Source organism: Gracilinanus agilis, chromosome 3 (genome assembly GCF_016433145.1).
Source record: "Gracilinanus agilis isolate LMUSP501 chromosome 3, AgileGrace, whole genome shotgun sequence".
NCBI classification, from domain to species: domain Eukaryota; kingdom Metazoa; phylum Chordata; class Mammalia; order Didelphimorphia; family Didelphidae; genus Gracilinanus; species Gracilinanus agilis.
Window position 1 is genome coordinate 124,283,112 of NC_058132.1, and position 21,069 is coordinate 124,304,180.

Genomic DNA, 21,069 nt, shown 5'->3' on the forward strand with positions numbered 1-21,069 from the left:
CACTGCCCATCTTTAGATTTAATCACCAAAGGTGAGAGTACCTCCAATCTTGGGAGGTCCTAACCCAAGTGTGCTGGAGTGAGTGACAAATCAGAAACAACTGACCCGCTTCCTGGGTGGTCTATGAGAATTGTCTATTGTGATTAGACATGCAAATTAGGAGGAAGGCACAAGAAGTGACACATAAGTGACCCCTTTAAAAGGAGAAGGTCCTCAGTCAGCAAAGGTCTTCAGTGAAAGAGGGTATCTGGTGACGGGCTTCTGGTTTTGTGAAGGCAACCAGAGGGAGCTTTGCTGGTTCATGACTGAGATTGTTCCATGTGGTGAGTTTAAAGACTGAATCTTCCTGAACTTCTATTAAGAGACTTTCTTTTATAGATTCTGTGAATGAAGTTTGCTCCATTCACCTCTGGGCCTCAGGCCCTTTAACCCTTAGCTGAGGGTTAAGATCTACCTGGACTAATCAGTGGGAAAGATTCTTATTTCCTTACTTCCTCTCGCTCTTCTCATGTAAATAAACTTCCATAAAAGTAAATTTTGATTTGAGATTATTCTTAATTGAAGATTAATAATAGTTCAATCCTCTGGCAACCATCTTTTAATATATTGAACTCATAAAACCCCTTTTTTCACCCTTACACAACTTTAAGTGCTATTTAGTATGTGCTCCAAGGGCTGCTTGTTGGTTATCCCATTTGTAGAGTTAAGTGACTTGCCCAGGGTCACACAACTAGTGTCTAAGGTTGGATTTGAACTCAGGACTTCCTGACTCCAGGCCTGGCTCTCTATCTACTGTGCCTTACTTGCCTTTATCTATAACTATGACCTTGTAAGGATACCTGCATTAACTTTTTGATTCAGTTTCCTCATCTGTAAAATGAAGAGAAGGCAATGACAAACTACTCCAGTATCTTTGCCAAAAAAACCCAAATGGAGTTTCTTGGATACGACTTGATACAACTTGAATAACACTTGGATACAATTGAACCACAAAATTATAGATAATACTACCATCACAGGAAATGTAGGAAACTATAGAATACTAGTTATAATTAACTTTATTCTTTTTTAATCTCACCATTAGAAGCAATATATTTTATAAAATTGTAGATCTGGAGCTAGAAGTGACTGAATCTTTCTCTGGATTTGTAGATGAAGTTTCCATCTTTCAATCTAAAGCTGTATGTAAAATGTTTTATATATAAACATGTGAAATGTATACATGTTAAAGGTTAATTTGGAAGGTTATTTAAAAATTTGTTGGAAGTAATATTGAACATCATAATCATGGTATTTCTCATCAGAGTCAAAAGACATTAGAAAAATATCCACGACTATGCTTTTAGGCTGTGTTTTTTTTCAGACTTACCCAAATTTCACTTCTGATTTGATGCAAATGTAAGGTGGATGGAGATGGGGCGGAAAATATTGATGGACAGTTTTTCCTCAAAGAATCAGCACCACTAATGGAATTTTAAAGGTTGTTAAAAGTATCATGAGAAATCTGATGTGTAAGGTTAACATTGCTACAGCAATGCCTGCTTTAGGGAGGCATTGCTTCTCTTTGCTTCTGACACCTTCATTTTATCTTTTTTTCCACTTCCCCTCCAGAGGGATGGCAACGGAAAGAAAAACCGACATTTTTCTCAGGCATTTTTTTGATCACTGGAGCTATCACCTAGAGTAGTATAGTTTTTGGGAAGTGTTAAACTAGTAGTCAAAACACCCGAGTATGATACTAACTATGTGGACAAGTTACTTCCATTAAGTGGAAATAATAATTTTTCCATTCCCTAACCAAGTGATAGGCAAACTACAGGCCACAGGTCAGATGTGGGCCCCCTGAAATGTTCTATCGGGCCACACGACATTATTCCTAATCTGAGGAATATGATGAATAGGATGCAATACAATGAAACTTTGAAAGAGTTGCCTTAGAAACAGACTGACAGATGAGCATTTTCCTTTCCTTTCCAAAGCCCCCTCTTTAAAAAAATTTGCCCATCACTGCCCTAACTCCTTAGGGTTTTTGAGGAAGGGGGTTTGCAAAGCACAACCCATAAACGAGAGTTTATAGATGAATTTGGCAAATAAAAAGTATTTAATAAATGCATGTTGATTGATTACTATAAACAAATGTTCTTTTTTCTGTATTAGAGCATATGCCCAATGAAGGTAGGAACTGGAGAAAAAACCTAATTTAAGAAGCAATGAGGCATTAAGGAAAGAACACAAGTTAGTTTCAGGTTCTGAGGCTATTTGACCTTGCATAACCCATTAAACCACTGAGCTTACTTCCTCTTCTGTCAAATGGAGATAATACTTGCCCTGCCCACATAATAAAGTTGTTGTAAGAATCATAGTAAGCCATGAAAGTGCTTTGAAAATGCAGGCTTATTACTTGGGGAGAATAAAAAGGTGGTGCTTTCCAAGACTGTTTTCCTTTCTTGGAGGGAAACAATATTAAATATTTGATTTCACATAACTATAAGATTTAGAACAGAAAGGGATCTTGGACATCATATAGACCAGCCCCTTCATTTTATAGTGGAGGAAACATAAGCCCAGGAAAAGGAATATTAAAAGTGCCTTAAGGTTGCCAAAGACTTTTGCAAAGATCTCATTTTCTCCTCATAAGAACCCTGGAGGAGTTATTCTCATTTTTCAAAAAGGGTGCTATTATTATTCCTATTTTACAAATGAGGCAACTGAGGTAGAAAGAAGAGAATAAGTGATTTGCCCAGTGTCTTAAGAGTAAGTTTAAATTCTGGGGTTTTCCTAACTCAGGTTGGTGCTAGAACTGCATCACTCAGCTGGGATGAGATCTGCGCAAATCAGTAAAGCTGAGAATGGAACAAAGGAATCCAGCCTTTCAATCCCCTCTCCATCATCCCTTTAACCCGTAAATTTCCAAGATTTGCACTCCGAGGGCCGGAAGTCAAACCCAGAGTTGGTGTCACTAGCCACCTGTATGGTCACCTCTCTGAGAATCAGTTGTATCACCTGTAAAATGAAAAGATTAGATTAAACTAGCCTCTAGAGTCCCTCCCTGCCTTAAATGCTTGGATACTAAATTAGTTATGCCGAAGGCAGAAACTGAGTCACTAAAATTAACATGTGCAAGAGACCAGCGAAAGGGAACTCTGAGAAAGCCTCGGTCAGCGCAGGCGCGCTGCCCTCCCAAGGCTGGCTAGGTCATGTGTGATTTCCGGCACTCCCGGAACTAAGCCACGGGTCTCCTTAACCAGCCGGAGGATAGAAGGGTGAGCACACGGTAGAGACGGAAGGAAGAGAGAAGTGTTCGGTGAAGGTTGCGCGTGGATTCCGGGCTACTTCTTCATCCTCCGCCGTGATGTTCTCCCGCGTCTCGGCCTTCGGGGCCAGTCGCCCCCTCTCTCTCCGTCTTCCTTGCACCCCCGGTGGCTCCGAAGCGGCGATGGAGACTCGGGGAGTGTGGCCCTTGCCCGGCTTGGCCAGGTACCGTACCTTTGACCTCTTCTCCCAGAGGCCCAGAAGATAGAAGCAGTCACCCTGGAAACCGCACGAGAACCTCATGCCCCGCCCCCATGACCTCTGCCCCTGAGACCTCACCTCTAATCGTGCCCAGTGCTCTTTTCTCCCAGTCCTTTCCGCTGGATCTGTGGCCGCTTTCTTGAGCTTCTCTCTTTGGACAACGTTGCCTGTCTCTTCGCTTTCTGCTGGTTTTGATGCCTAATTCCCCCCACTGCCAACCCCCATGATTTCCCAGTTGTGTAGCGAGTATGCCAGTGGATGTATAATAATAATAATTTTAATTATAAGGAATTGTATTAGTTGCTTTGGGGAGGTAAGGAAAGGTGAATGAGGTACAGCTACCGTTCCAAACCCTTCTTGCCCGTAGTAGATGTCTAATGTTTGTTGAACTTAAACTTTAGTTATCTTATTTTGTTAGGCCTTTATTTAAAACTCCTTGTTCTCCCCACTCCCAATTAAAGGCTCTTCACAATATAATTCCAGTTTACCCTTCCAGCTATTATCTCTTAATAGTTTCCTAGTCGCATTCTGTCTTCCAGCTGTCCTTGTTCTATCCCCTTTTTGGTGCTTGTGTTTCTTTGTCATAGCGGGAATGCTTCCATTTCTACACAGATATTATCCCCTCACCCCCAGTAATCGTGATAACTAATATTTATATCATGATTTATATATGTTGTCTTATTTGGTCCTTATAACAACTGTGTGATGGACATGCTGTAATCCCCATCTTACAGGTGAAGAAACTGACACAGTTTAAATGATCTCCCTCAACATTGTCTCCCCACCAAAGTGAGCTCTTCCTCAAATTTCACATAATTTTTTGCATTTAGCTCATTTTCCTGGACATCTTAGTTAAATTTGTATACTCTTTCTTCCCCAAACATGATTGTAAACTCTTTACAAGTAGGTCTATGTCATATCCTCAGTGCCTAAACATAGTTTCTAAACGTATTGCATGTAGTAATATTTGAAGGGATGAATACATAAATCAATAAAGAGATTTATGTTTTTGTTGGAGAGAAAAGACAGGTGTACTGTCAAGTATAATAGAGCTGAAAATAGAAGTACAAAAAAGTATGGTTTACCAAAGACCTCATTTGAGAGAAAACTGTGGAAAAGGCATCAGCTGAACTATACCTAAAAGAATGGAAATGTGAGAAATGGGGATGTGAATTTCAGCCATGTGACCAAAGTTTTGGGAATAGAAGAGATCGCCATAATTTTTTGGAATAGTGTTTTTTCCACTTGGATGAAGCATAGTATCTGCAAAAACAAGGTTGAAAAAAGCTCTCAATAGTTATATGAAAATGTATCCCAGCTCACAATTGACTAGAGAAATGAACGTTTAAGCATCTCTGAGGTTCACCTCAATACAACATGATTGGCAAAGATGATAAAGGAAAATGAGAGATATTGAGGAACAGAAAAACAGGCATATTAATGTACTGTTAGTAGAGCTGTGGATTGGTGGAAAACCCCAAAAGGCATTAATTGCATAAATATTATCCCAGGAATACTACTACTAGGTCTATAGTTTGAAGAGGAAAAGGATTCATGTACAAAAACATTTATAGCAGCTGTTTTTGCTATGGCAAAGAATTGGAAACTGAGGAAGTACCCATCAACTGAGGAATGGCTAAACAAATTATAGTATATGAATGTGATAGAATACTATCATACTTCAAGAAAAGAAGAAGGAGATGGAACAAATTAGCTATCTATCATTCCAGAGGACGAAAGAACCATGCTATCTACCTCCTGACAGAGTAGTGATAGACTCAGAATGCAAAATGAGATGTATTGGATTCTCTATATTTGTTTTGTCGTCCTGTCCCCCCCGCCTCGCAGTGGGGAATGGGGAGGCAGGAAAGAAAGAAAATGGATATATTTTCATTGAAAAATATTTTAAATAAAACTAGAAATGTAGGTTGGTATCAAGGCTAAAAATTATTGAATGCCAACTGTTTTTGTTAGGTGTTAGGGAGCTGTTGAAAATTTTTTAGCAATTATCCTAAGTAGAGTTATGCATGAGAAAGATAACTGCTGGTATATGGGATTGGTTAGAATAGGAAAAGACTGAGTCAGGGAAACCAGGTAGAAGACTGTTGAAGGAGTTTTAAGAAAAAGTACAAAGGGTAAAATAGGAATTTAGTGGTAAAGGAAAGGAATAGGTTGAAGAAGTATTTCCAAGACAGAATCAGTTAAGATTTAACAAATGATTAGATGTAAGGATTCAAAGGTGATCAAAACTTCAAACCCAGGAGAATGATGGTGCTATTGTCAGGTAAAGATGATACTATTCCAAGCAGCTAGGTGGCTCAATGGATTGAGAATCAGACCTAGAGACAGGAGGTCCTGGGTTCAAATTTGGATTCAAACACTTCCTAGCTATGTGGCCCTGGGCAAGTCACTTAATCCCCATTGCCTAGCCCTTACCACTCTTCTGCCTTAGAACCAATATAGAGTGTTGATTCTAAGACAGAAGGTAAGTGTTTTTGTTTTTTTTTGTTTTTTTTTTTTTCCAAAAAAGATGGTACTACTAAAAGGTAAAGTTTTGAGAAAAAGAGTTCAGTTTTCTACTAAAAAGTATAGATTTTAAATCTTGAATGCCATTTAAAGTTGCAAATAAGCATAAATTCTTCTATTTTATATAACATACATATTTATTTTTCCTTTTTTTTCCCCCATAAAATCTTCCCTAGGACAGAATACAAAATTCAAAGGTGGTTTGGCATAAACAGTATGATCTGCAACAAGAAAGATGAGTCTTCTATACCTTTTGCAAAAATTTCAAAGGATGTTCCAGAGAGACAGGATAATGAAAAGAAAAATACAAATAAAAACTTGTTGGACATTATAAAGAGTATGAAAGTTGAATTAAGTGCGTTAGACATGTTACAGGACAAAAAAACTCCTACAACCATGACACAAAGCAGGAAGGAAGTTAACCTAAGAACAAGAAGTGTGGCTCAGGAAGCTGTAGAAGATTCTGCACCCGAGAGGTAAAATGAATTTTCATTTGAATGTCTCATGATATGGTGGTTTTGATACTCCATTTTTTCTTTGAATTTGTACTCTTTAATTTTTAGCTTTTTAATAACAAATAAATCATATTCTTCCTCCATTCCAATCTAAAACCAGTGCTTCATTTATGGGCTCTCTTCAGGCCCTAGGCTCTCCAAGAATATTCCATTTGGAGTATAAACTCTGATAGTTCATTCTTAGATTGATAAACTTCAACTGTAAGTGCTCTGACTAGATGACAAGCTTATATGACTATATGACAAGGTTACAGAGACTAAGATAAATTAGACATTTTCTGAGGGGAATAAATGTTTTCAGCTGTAATTGAAGAAAATGTGTTAGTAAGCATATCTATAGTTTAGAATAGGAACATACAGAACTGGGAAAGGAAGTAGAAGGCCATTGAAGGAGTCTAAATGAGATTTACAAAGGCACTGGTCTAGGGTGGTGTCAATGGAAATGGCAAGAAGGGATAAATTTGAGAAGAACAAATTAACAAAATTTCAAATCATGCAAGTACTGAAGAAGTATTCTCTCATGAAGGAAAGAAACCATGAGAATTAATCATGAACAGCACTATAATATGAAGGACTATTGTTAAACTCATTTTACTTATCTGTTCTTAAAAGTAATAAAACTAAATCTTTACCAGTATTCCATAAGTCTGATCTTCCTACTTCATTAGTTTAGAATAGTGAGTTATATAATATGCATACACATGTAAATGTGCTTCAAGAAGTAGTTATTTTAAAACCAAAGTTAAATTGAGTGGGGCAGTTAGGTGGCTTAGTGGATAGAGAGCAAAGCCTGGAGATAGTAGGTCTTAGTTTCAAATCTGGCCTCAGGCAGTTCCCAACTGTATGGCCCTGGGCAAGTCACTTAATCCCCATTGCCACTCTTCTGCCTTGGAACCAAAACACAGTATTCTAAGGTGGAAAGTAAGGGTTTTGAAAAAAAAAAAAAAAGCATTATCAGTGATCTCAAATTTTACATTAGACTCTTAAGTTCTAAAACTAGTGAGCCTATGTGACCTGGTGTAAATAGGCAAAGTAGAGCACAAGACCATCATTTTGCTAAAAAGATAAATGAAACAGTTTGTAATATTGTTTTTTTCTTCTACATTATTCTTTAGTCAGCAGTCACTGAATCCTGAATTAGTGGCAGCTGCAACTGCTGTTGCTGAGTCTCTTCCTTTTGACAAGTTTTCAGTCAAATCAGATTTGCTCCGTCAATTAAGAAAACATGAGGAAGACTTCAGAGCCCACCAAAGAAAAGAAACAAATAATATAAGGTTAGTAAGTTGAATGGGAATCTTTGTAATGGTATTCAAAGTAATCATTTTTCATTTAACTGATATATGACGTACCTGATATATGTTAGGGTTGTTGAGGTGATGGTATGAGGTCCTAGGGTTATTTCCATCAAAATCTGAAGAGGTTATCGTGGCAGTAGTGTTAGTGATGTCTTATCTGGCACATACCTGCTCTGGGTTCTGAGTCACTAAATTGTATATTCCCTTTGACCCAATGATATCTCTTCTGGGTCTATACCCCAAAGAGATCAATAAAAGAGTAAAAGGATATATATGTAGAAAAAAAATATATTTGTAGCAGCTCTTTTTTAGTGGCAAAGAACAAGAAACTTGAAGAGGTGCCCATCATTTGGGAACTAGGTAAAGTAGCTGTGTAAATGAATGGCATAATGTGCTGTAAGAAATGATGAAGGGAATGGTTTCAGAAAAACCTGGAAAAATTTGTATGAACTGAAACACTCGAGTGAGTAGAACCCAGAAAGCAGCATTTACAATGAAGACATTGTAAAGACAGCTTTTATAGTCTGCCAGAGGACTGATGATTAACTCTAATTCCCACTTCCTGATAGAGAAGTGATGAGTTCAAGATGCAGAATAAGATACATTTTTTAACATGGATGATGTGGGAATTTATTTTACTTATTTATGCACATTTGTTATAAATGTTATGTTCTTTTAAATTGAAAGCTAAGCAAGTAAAAGGTGAAAGGAAAAAATTAATGTTTGTTAATTAACAGATAAAGTAAAGGGAAAGAAAAAATTTAAATTCATAATTGCCAGTGAATCTGGACATACCAGACATATTCTAGAGTTTAAGGAAGCAAATTTCAAAAAGATAACTACTGGCCTTTGGCATGAGATCATAAAGCTGAAGACAGTTCAAAAGGAATGGAAAAGTTTTAAAGTCAAGTACTGACAACACAGAAAATTATAAAGTTTCACAGAGAGAACTATCTTTTAAGCCCAGATTTTATATATATGCATATATTTAATTTAATATTTATGTAAGAAAGGGCATATGACTAAAGAAGTCTACCAAAGTGGCATAGACCTATGAAAATAATATCAAGAGGCATAAGGCCCCAAAGAAGCTGAGACTTGTCTTTTAAGACTAGAGTTACCAAAAGAGCTTTTAAAAAGTCTTTTTGGGGAAAGAAAAGGATGGTGTCTACTGCTTAGAACACATAATGCTAAATAATACAGAGAAAGCAGAGAGAGGATTCTTCAGTTTGGAAAAGATAATGAAAAAGAGGCTCAATGACTACTTAGAGAGTTTATAAGGCTATTAATATAGCTGATAAAATTTTGATAAGATGACTTCAATAGTCAATTTAATTTCTAAAGTTCTGTGTTCCTGTTGTATGAAAGACTTTATGAAATGAAGTTTTCAGAATCTATAAAATTATTTCTTACTCTTACCCTAAGTTTGAGCAAACTCTTTCAACTCTCCAAATATTACTTTCTTCCAAGTAAAAATGAAAAAAGTTTATGATTCTGTCATTGTTGAAAATTAAGAGAGTTTGTAGCTATTCACATATACTGTAATGACCTGAAGTATCTTTATTGTGGACTGTAGTATCTTTCTTTATTGAAATTGTTTTTTGTTCTTTTAAACTTAGAACTTATGGTTTGGTGTAAGTTTGAAGGGCCCGCCATAGTTTTTAATGAAGAAATCCAAAGAACAATTACAAATGATAAAATGAGAACCTTAAAGAGCTGTGGTAAGGGAATGTTAACTGATATCTTGTAGAGTTGCCAGTTTATGCTTTACTTTTCAGTTTCAAAGTGATTGTAATAATTTGGTATAAAGATTAAGTAGCATGAGTCATCATCAGACGTCGGCAAATTTGTTACTGTTTTGTGGTTAGAATTTTCAACACTCATTTAGCCTTTTTTGTTGTTTAAATTCAGTAACATAGTATCAGATATGAAGATTGCCAAGTCATCTACATCTCGAATTTATGCCAGGCCAGACCATCAGATTCAGTTTGATGAAGGACACGGATTTTTATCAACAAATGAAATGTTGGTTCTTGATTCTAAGAAAAGGTACATATCCTTAATGCTCAGTTTTTACTTGCCCCATTTTCATATTATAGGCCATGCTTGAAATCTTCCTTTACTGATTAAAGTTCCTAGTATATGTAGAAAGTTTTTTGATCAGGAAGAATACATTATAAACCATTTAAAAGACTAATTTATAAGCTGTTTTTGAATATGTCACATTGGCATTTCACTGTTTTCAATGAATTATGAAACAGTTCCTCAGAGTGGAATATGTTTACAAAAAGAATTAACTTCAAGTATAGGAAAAAAAGATTAACATGCCGTTAATTATAGTTAATTTAAAGGCTATTAAGTAAAAACAACATTAATATTCTAAACACTAAAACTGCTTTGTAAGTTGGGATGTTTTGATTTAGCTGTTATCTTTTACAACTAAAATTTATAATATTTTATGCAATTAAAAAGGCAAGAAATGGTCTTGATGTTGAAGTTATAATTGCTAAATTGGGATTTGGTAGTTTTGCTATCTAATTAGGTTTTCTTATGACAAACTGAAATAAATCAACTATAAAAATAATGGCATATTATACTAATTCTTTCAGTAGGAATGTTGGGAATTGAACTGCATTTCTCAATTAATTGCCTCATGAAATAAAAATTCAAGTGTGTAAACCTCATTGCTTCTATTACCAAGGGATGTTAAAACATCTGGCTTGGGTCAGAATTATTTTTAATGTCTACCTTAAAAACATTTCATGTAAAAAATTTTTTTCTCATGAACAGCTTAAAATTGGAGCATATAAAAGTATTCTTAGGCAATATATTCTTCCCTTTTTGGTTTTAGGAAAGGATTATTTCAGGGGAAGAGGCTTAATGTTTTCCCTGTTGAGACAGCTCCTGAAGAGGCACCTGAAACAGGTTGGTATGAAACAACAATAACAAATTAACACAAGGATCTATTTCTCAAAGACTTCAGTATTTTATTTACATAGTGACAAAAGTATTTGAATTTTTTATCCTGTTAGTGGCCTAGCTCTTGGGTAGAAATGGTGGTTGATTACATTATTGACTTTCCCAGATGAACACTTCACATTCTTTATTATGTACAGGTTGCATATTCTTACCTATGTTATTCACCATAGCGGGTAGAAGTATGGAGTAAAGCACACATGTGGTATATTCTTTTCCCCTTCTGATTAGTCTTTATTTTCCAAATTCTCCTGGCTTCTTTTTAGAGTCAAAAGTAGAATTCCTCAGTTTTTCCATAATAATTAGGAGGAATAATTTTAAAATATGTGACCTAGAGGCATAGGATTAAATATTGCTTCATTTCCTAAGTATCCCTGATTTCATTTTTTCCTCTACTGGTGCATGTCGCAACTCTAAATGAGTTGCTGTGATTGAAAAAAATTAAATCAATTAACATTTATTAAGTACCTTGACTATATGCCAGGTATTATGCTAATTGCTAGAGATAGTGTAGAAGGTGGGTATTGATAATTTATGGAGTGTATATTTGAACACCCCACCTGATAAGATACCAATGGGCCAAAGTAGCCGACTCCTCACCCCGCCACTGGGAAGACCTTGGAGGGTGTAATTCTTGGGGGGCTTCCCAAAAAGGAAAGACTAATGGGGTTGTTGAAGGAAGATGTTAGGGATCGAGACCCTAAAGGACTGGGTCCAATCTTCAGTGCCACAGATATTAACACAAGCGCCCCCTCCACCCCTACCCCAAGTGCCTTGTTCAAATGGCTTTTTTCCTTCAAGTTGGAGTTTGTACTTATCTTCCCCTCAGCCACTCAAACGTCACCTCCCCCCTCAAGGTAACTGCTCCAAACTATGACTTGCAAAACTCACAGGGATTTATTAAAGGATAAATAAATTCAGGGCACAAGGGAAAGGATATGAGGAATCAAGGATGGCAGGAAAGGGATGAGCTTCATTATGAACTATGGTCTTTTCCCCGAGAGAGCAGCACTCCACTTTTGAGGTTTGGTCTCAGTAACTGACCCTCTCCCGCTACAATCTCCTATTCATTAATCTCTAAATTAATACAAAGGGAATTAACATGGATAAATGAATTAAGCTAGATCAGGAAAAGGTTCCCCAAGCCCACTCCCCAGGGAGTCCGAGCTCTTGGATCAAAATGAAGAACTGCTGTGTCCAAAGTCTTCTTGGATGGTAAATTGAAATTTGTAGAAATTGATGTTAGTAGTTTTAATCTCCAAATAGTCTCAAATACTGGGGTGCAGAGGAGCTAGATTCACTCAGGATCCACCAAACCCAACCTCTCTTCAACCAACCCCCCTGGTCTCCACTAGGTTCAGGAGTGAAGTGACAGTTGAAAAACTCCACCTCTTCTGGCCCCTCCTTTACATTCCAAACTTCCAGAATCTTCAGGGATTGTGCTCAATTCCATTTCATCTCAAAGCTGTATGCTTTATTTAGCTCCTTTGCTAAATTGAGTCCACAGTGTTACAATAGAGAGAGGCAAAAGCTAGTCCTTACCCTCAAGGAATTCAGCCTTAATGGGAAAGACAACAAGCAAAAGATAAATACAAAGAAGCTATATGCAGGATAAATGGAAAATAAATTCCCAGGCATCCCACAGAAACCTGTTAAACCTCCAAAAGGCTAACCTGCCAAATTAGTACCATGTATTACCCATGTCTATAGAAAAATATATTTCATTCTGTGTTATAAGGAAACCCAAAGGCATTGGGAACCCATCTCTTCTCCTTCCACCATTATCCCTTTTTCCCCACAAACAAAAAAACAAACAGATTGGTACTATAAACTTAACTTCACAGCTACTGCCCATGGAGTACATGGCAGGAAAGGAATACCTTTTAGGCCAGAGTAGAGAACTTCATATCTAACATCATGTGGACTGAATCTTTGTCATTTTCTAATATTGTAGAAAGTGTCTACTATGGAGGGAAAAGTATGCTTTATGCTAGAAGGTAGATACTAAAGTAAATATCAAACATACTTCCAAGGACTTTGAAGCACTGCTTCTCTTTAAATGGTAACAGTTAAAGTTCCTAGAGACTTTTTTTGTATTATTGCCATTGATTGCATCATTCTTGTCAAATATTGGTAAATCGGACAAATAATCAAATCCACCCACGTAACTCATGTTTAAATTCCTGAAGGACAAAGTTGTATCTTTTCAAGAGGTCCATCTGTAGGGCCCCCCTCTATTCAGAGAAACTCATGTCTTTTATTTTCAACCTTTATGTTATTGAAACCATGATTGCTGCTGTGTTATCCTTGCCTAGTAGGTAAAAGAGGGAGTTGACCATATCTCAGTTTTCATTTTTTCCTCCTTAGTTTGCTTCCACATCAATGGGATGAGTAGAGCATTTAGATCAAGAATGCAATCATAGGGGGCAGCTGGGTAGCTCAGTGGATTGAGAGCCAGGCCTAGAGACGGGAGGTCCTAGGTTCAAATCCGGCCTCAGACACTTCCCAGCTGTGTGACCCTGGGCAAATCACTTGACCCCCATTGCCCACCCTTACCAATCTTCCACCTATAAGTCAATACACAGAAGTTAAAGGGTTTAAAATTAAAAAAAAAAAAAATTAAAAAAAAAACCAAAACAACAACAAGAATGCAATCATAGTAAAGAATGGGTTTCATTAGCTATATGGGGATCATTGCCTTTATTCACAGAATAGTTCAGACCTTTATAGAATTGATATATTTTCATTTATTCAAACAGTAAGCAGTCTCTTAATAGTCCATAATGCCTGGTCTTTGTACCTGAAAGCATTTGGGGCAGTGGTATAAGTCAGAAAAGCAAAAATAGGACACAGGCCCAGAAAATGGACATTTCATACTGGCTATCCTGGACACTTCTCAGACTTAAAATGACCAAAACTGAACTGATTACCTTTTTCCCCAAACTCTTCTCTCTTCTAAACTTTCCCATTTCTTTGGAAGGCATTGCCATCCTGTAGTCTCTGAGATTTGTAACCTTAGCATTCTCCTTGACTCCATTCTCTTCATCATCTCACATATCCATTTAGTTACAAAATCTTGTCATTTCAACCTGCATAACTTTTTTCTCATTGGAACTCTTCATAATAATAAATAAATAATAAACATATAACTACCACCTTAGTTCAGGCCCTCATGACTTGCCTAGATTATTGCAACAGTCTCCTAATTGTTCTCCCTGCCTGAAATCTCACATCACTGTAGTTCATTCTGAACTTTGTGATCTAGCCAGAAGGGCTTTCTTTCTCACACATAACACTACATCTCATGACTCTTCCTTTATACTCCCAGGTGTTCTCTGCCTGGGAATGTATTCCTTACTTGCACCCTTTCTTCCTGTTATATAGCTGTTATACAGCACCATCTTTTTTCATAAATGCTTAACCTGACTCTTCCAAACTACGTTGTATTTTAACTACTTTGAATATATTTGTATTTATTCTCTTTATTACTTATGCTATATGTTTCTTTATGTACCTATTCCTTCATTAGACTTGAAGGTCTTTATGAATGAGAATTGTGTCATTTTTTGGAACTGATATCCTTAGTGCCTGGCACATAGGAGAACTAGTGCTTAATAAATGCTTTTTTTGATTTACAGTAATAAAGCACATGAAGCTTATACAGTGTGATTCCTTCTGAAGTCTTAATTAAAGTGGGTTTTTCTACTGGGGATTTTGTGAGAATTATGAATAGTACTGATCATATTTGTATTGATAACTATGCTGGTCATCAAAATTAAGAAGTCCTTAATTCTTATTTTGATAGAATCTGATGTTCTAGATTTCATACAATTGTTAACAAGATCAAGTTCTCATTTTAATAACAGCTAACATTAATGTGGAAATTTGTTTTGCTTGACTATAAGGTTTATAATGTGCATTTTGTTTTTCTTGCTTTCTCAGTGGGAAAGGAATTGGAAGGGAGAGGTTAATCTTCCTTTGAAAAAAAAATTAATAAAAAAGAAAAGACATCTGAAAGTTTGGAAACTTTGGTCTTTTCCTGAACGTTCACTTTTGCCTCATAGCCTTTGAAATATAATAAAACCTGTTAGCCAAAATAATAACAAAATATAACTATTACATTTCTTTATGATGCCTTATTATGTTTATAAGGTACTTACCATATATTATTTTACTTAATCTTCACACCTGTGTTATGAACTACATAATACAAATATTATTCCCTTTTGTAACTGAGAAACAGTTAAAAAAAGTGAAATTACCTTTTGAAGTTCTCATATTTTATAAAGGGCAGAGTGGGGACTCTAACCTAAATTTTTTGACTCCAAATCCAACACACTTAGTTATAAAGGCATCCATACATAAAATACTACAGTCTTATTACTGTTGTAGGAAAGGATGCTATTTTTAATTTTTTTTCCTAGCAGATAAAAATTTAAATCTTTTCTGTATAAGAAGAAAACAAGTATCACTATATAATTCAGGTCAAAATATTAACCTTTCTGGTGTCCTTTAATCATAATAAGTGAAACAGTCTTATGGTATATTTTGTAAATTTCATGAGTCTAAAATTTCATGAGGCTAAAAACCTAGTATTCATGTTCAATTTTAACTTTTGGGGATAAAGATCTTTATGGTTATATTTATTTGAAATTATTTGTTGACTATAGAGGCATCACCAACACTTTGGGATATGGAATTTGCTAATCAATTAGCCAAAATAAATCAACAACTTCCCCAGAATGCTATTGAGGAGATGATCCAGTGGACAAAAGAGGGAAGATTGTGGACATTCCCTATTAACAATGAAGCTGGTATGTATTATTTATTATTTTTTCCTAAAATTAAGAAATAGAAACTTCTTGTAGATTCTCTAATTTAATTTCTCTCCCTCTCCCTCTGTCTAAAAATTTAAAAAGTACCTTCATATTACCTTAAAATGAGTTTTTAGTGAGGCTTGAGATAAGACTTGGAATTCCACTTATTCCTGGAAATTTAGTCAGGAATTTTAACATGAAAAATAACATGGCAAACATTCATTCTTGGTGTCATATCCTACTAAAGATTATTGTATCCATTGAAGTAATGACATCTTTTTAAATTCAGAAGAGATTATGGTGTAGCACTTCTAATATATTCTACAGAGTAGAACAAATTTTGAGTTTGTTTTTTCTTAGCAGTACTTTAAAATGATCATATAAATATCACTACGTTAAAAGAGACCTCAGCTTAGTTATGTCAATTTGTATCTTATATATTAGTTCCCGTATGGGTGAAAGAAGTCAACCAGTTTTGCTTGAAGTTAGTTTTCTTATAAATTGAATTTGTTCATAAGTTTCAAAGGCCACGCACAGACTTTTTATAAGAAGCCATGATTCCCAGAAAAATTGTTTCCACAAAGCCCAGGAGTCCTTGAACTACCAAGAATCTGATACCTTCTTTTTTCTATTCCCCTTGAATGTTGAAGCTACCTAAATCGAGAGGGAAATTGTCTAGTCTATGGTACATTTATTCATCCTGTTTTGCATCAGCTAAAATGTATCAGATATTGAATTCCTTTGGAGGGTCAGGAAAGGGATGGCACCACAAGTGCATGAAAATAACAAACTTTTAAGTAGATTTTAGGGAATTTAAATAGGCTTTTTGGTTTTTAATAATAATATGATAGAATTTATATTTTAAAGGGAAAAAAATTTTTTTAGTGTTCTATTTGGAGGCACTAGGTGGCTTTTGTGGATAAGGTGCCAGTCCTAGAGACAGGAGATCTTGGGTTCAAATCTGGTCTTATACACTTCCTGCCTGTGACTCTGTGCAAAGCACTTAACCTCAAATTGCCTGCTGTTACCATTCTTCTGCCTTAGGATCAATACTTAATGGTATTAAATAGGTCCAGATTACCTTACAGACAGAAAGGGTTTTTAAAAAAAATGTTCTGTGTATATTTTCATTTGAACAATTAGTAGAATGGAAAAAATTTAAATATGCCAAGTAGTCCTTTATTTTAAGAAAGATTAAATGTTATAGAAGCTCTTTTGAGTCTTGCTGAATTTTCTTTTATCATTGTACAATTTTATCATGCATATACTCATTACATATATGTATTTGTGTTTTAAAATACCTTATATAGAATTGATAAGCAAAACCTTTCTTCTCAAGAGAAAGATTTAATCCTAAAATACCAGTAAGTTTTATGCAAATTGAGTACTTTCAGCTCTGACAAAGTTAACATTTTGAGATGGCATTCAGGTAGGATTAGATATAACCTTGTATTGCCTTCTATGATAGCTGGGCTGCTTGTATTGTACATTATTTTATGCAGTATAACTTGAATTTGAAACATCAACAGTGTTTCCTGGTGCAAGTGGCTACCATAAGTATGGTAGGGTTACAGAGAGATGAATCAGGGGACATCATCATAACTATGCAATTTCTATTTCCATTTCACTATTTCCATTTGACAAACAGTCTTGAATTTCAATGCCTAGCAAAATTTTATCTTAAAGTTGATAGTCAGTAAGAATGTTTAGTCTCTGAGAAGGGGGGAAACATCTGTTTTGATCAGTCAAGGAAGAAAAATGTGACAGGTATCTATATACACTACATATTATTGATGCTGCAGGGTCAGAAAAGGAGGTGTCTCATTTCCAGCTCCTTAAGACATTTGAATATCTGAAGGAAAAACAGGAAAGAAACCATGGAAACTTTCTGAATTTGATCTCCTTTTCCACCACACTTTTGTAAACTTCTGAAGACTTTGGGGAACCTGCATTGTGACCTGGTTCCTTACAATAGGGGGCTATTTTCCTTTTGTTGTCCTTGGTATTTAATTTTCTTTCTTTTTTTTAAAGGTTATCAGATATCATGTTCTTCTCACTTGTCATTAATAACTTCCATGAGATTTACACACATTCCTTTGGCAAAGGAAATTCCATTGTTGCTTTATTTAAAACAGTCTACTCTGTGAAATAAAATTTTTCTTTAGTACAATGTTGTGAACATAATGAAAATGACACTTTGTGTTAACTTCTCAGTGTTGTGGTTTTTTTTCTGGTATCAGAAAATTAGAAAGGGGTGTGTGTATAAAAGCTTTTTATATGTATGGTACTTAAAGCTGCATCTAAATTAACCTTTAAAATACAGATTAGTTTCAGTTCCTGTTTTTGAGGTTATCTCAGTCTCTTCCACAATTCTTTACACTTCTTGGACATTTTCAGCAGCTGTCAGACGATATTAAACTTAAATCCAACAAGATTTTTTCTTAAGCTTTGGGTTGAAGAGAAAGTAAAAGATTTAACTTTCAATAAATTTAGGAATAATATAGCAACACCCATTTAACAAGCTTTGTTCCTTGAATATGGGGCCAGGTGAGAATTATCTTTAATCAAAACAAGAATGGGGGCATCTAGGTGGCTCAGTAAATAGAGAGCCAGTCCTGGAGACAAGAGGTCCTGGGTTCAAATCAGGTCTCGTACACCTCCTAGCTGCGTGACCCTAGGCAAGTCACTTAACCCCAGCTGCCTAGCTTTTACCAGTCTTCTGCCTTGGAACCGATACTATCATTTCTAAAAGAGAGAAGGTAAAGGTTTAAAAAAAACAAACAAGAATGATAACATTTGGAGTATGATGAAATGTTACCTAAAGACAGTCATAGTCTTTATTTTAAATTGCCTGTATCAGATATACTTATTTTGATTCCTTTTTCACTTTTTCATTGGCACAATTCCACAGTATGTAGCATAGGATGAACCAGTTTGGATGTGCTAAATTCATTTGGCAATCTGTTTAGGGAGCACCTATAAATGCAAGGCACTCACTCTGCTTGGAGTAATGAGGAAGAAGGTTAATATTGTTATAAGAGCTCTAGATAGAGCCCATGGTGGTATGTTCTTCAGTACTTAGGGCCAGAGGAGTGGTAACAACATGGAGAGAATCCAGAGCAGAGATTCTTAACCTTTATTTTTATGTCATATCACAAAAGGAAGTAGAAACATAATTCAGAGTGAAGCTGGCTAAATTTAATCCAGTGCCAAAAAGTGCTTAGGCAAAGATGGTTTGGAAATTACTGTTATAAACTGACTTTTGCCCTAATGTTTTTTTTGTTTGTTTGTTTGTTTTGCATGACAGTGGTATTAAATTGACTCAGTGCTAAGTTCTTGGTGAAGAACTGCACCTTACCATTGTGTTTTGTGTAACTCTTATTTCTGTTTTATTTGTTTTTACTTTCTGCAGTTCAGCCCTGAAATGACAGGTGTTACTAGCCACTCAAGTGACATTCTGGGCTAAAATTATTATAGACCCCCCTGATAGTAGAAGAATGAGATAGAACAAGTAATAAGAAACATGACTGGCCTCTGCCGTCCTTGCACTTCCTTATACATTCTCTTCCTTCCCCCTCACCTTCCTCACTCAAACAACAGATAAAAGAATCCAAGGCCATCCTCTCCTAGACTTTCCAGAAAAATAAGTAGCTAGGTCCTTTCAGATTTGGGGATAGGGATTGGATTTGTGATTTCACTGTTATAAGAATCTCTTTGGATGAGGAAACTACTTCTGCAGTGCAGGTCAACAACTTCTCTGCATCTCTTACATTTAGCGGATATTTCTGTACTTGTCACAGAAGGATGCCAACTTTCTTAATATATTTGGTGAAAATATCTCTTTTATAATGGCTTACTGATTTAACTGAGATTGCTGTCCTCTGTATGAATCTCAACTCTTCCCCCAATGTTAAAAAAAAAAAAAAATTCCTACCCCTAGAAATAGTCATGAGAAATCCATAGTTAATTACAGGACCAATTTACAAAGACATATGTAGGAAATAAATATATTCATTTTAAGCCTTTTGGGAAACAAACTTTTCTTTAAATGTTTCTTAATTGGCACAAAAAGCAATAAACTAACCTAGGGCTTTTAGCATTATTTCTGATTTAGAGTCGTATATGCATTCAAATTATGTATTTTGCCTCATTTTCTAGGTATTGATGATGATGGTGCTGATTTTCATGAACATATATTTTTGGATAAATACCTGGAAGATTTTCCAAAGCAAGGACCAATTCGTCATTTCATGGAACTAGTTACTTGTGGACTCTCCAAAAACCCATTTCTTACTGTTAAACAAAAAGTTGAGCATATAGAATGGTTTCGTAATTATTTCCATGAAAAAAAGGGTATTCTTGAAGAAAATAATATACAATTCAACTGAAAACACGGAAATTTAACATTTTTTTGGAGATGTACATTATCACAGACTATATAGAAATTTTACTTTCTCCCCTCCTGTTACTTTGTAGTGAATAATTATTGTAATTGATTTACATTGCAAAGACATTACATTATTTAAGAGATTAGCTATGGTAACTGAAAATATTCTTATTTGTAAAATTTTATTATATCCTGTAGATAATAAAAATTTTGACATGAGAATTATAATTCAGAAACCTATTCAGTCATTTTCCCTTCATCAAGTAGCCTTTCCACAAATCAATCAATAGGGATTGCATTCTTTTTAAAATTTTATTTTCCCCCAATTACATGTAAACAATTAAAAAAGAACACTTACCTTCCATCTTAGAATCTAAGTATCTGTTCCAAGGCAGAAGAGCAATAAGGGCTATACATTGGGGTTAAGTGACTTGCCCAGGGTCACACAACTAGGAAGTATCTTGAGATCAGATCAGACTTCCTGTCTAGGCCTTCCTCTATCTACTGAGCCACTACCCCATAAAAACAATTTTTTAACATTCGTTAAGAACATTTTTTTGAATTCCAAGTTCTCACCCTCATTCCCTCTTATCTTTCCCCTCCTGAGACAGAAAGCAATCTGATACAGATCTTACATGTGCAATCATGTAAAACATTTTATATTAGTCATTTTGTGGGATATCTCAAACAGAAAAATGAAAAGAAGAAAGTGAAATCTAGTGTTTTGATCTGCATTCAGACTCCATCAGTTCTTTCTTTGAAGGCAGAAAGTGGCATTTTTCATCAGTAGTCTTTTAAGATTATCTTGGATCCCTGTGTTGCTGAAAATAACTGTCATAGTTCATCATAAAATATTGCTGTTAGAAGGCAACTAGGTGGCTCAGTAGATTGAAAGCCAAGATAAGGGAAGTCCTGGATTCAAATGTGGCCTCAGATATGTCTTAGCTATATGATCCTGGGCAAGTCACTTCACCCCCATTGCCTAGCCCATACCACTCTTCTGCTTTAAAAGTAATACACAGTATCGATTCTAAGATGAA

The 21,069-nt window shown here is 35.6% G+C and overlaps 1 protein-coding gene across 1 annotated transcript; it reads left to right on the forward strand.

The window, feature by feature from the left end:
- Positions 1–3,287: 3,287 nt before the first annotated feature.
- Positions 3,288–20,257, forward strand: MRPS31 (mitochondrial ribosomal protein S31). Its single transcript, XM_044666067.1, has 7 exons — positions 3,288–3,477; positions 6,216–6,515; positions 7,670–7,828; positions 9,761–9,898; positions 10,701–10,774; positions 15,496–15,639; positions 19,801–20,257. Exons 1-7 carry the CDS (start codon positions 3,353–3,355, stop codon positions 20,028–20,030), a joined length of 1,170 nt encoding a protein of 389 aa, XP_044522002.1. The 5' UTR covers positions 3,288–3,352; the 3' UTR covers positions 20,031–20,257.
- The last annotated feature ends 812 nt before the right edge of the window (positions 20,258–21,069 follow it).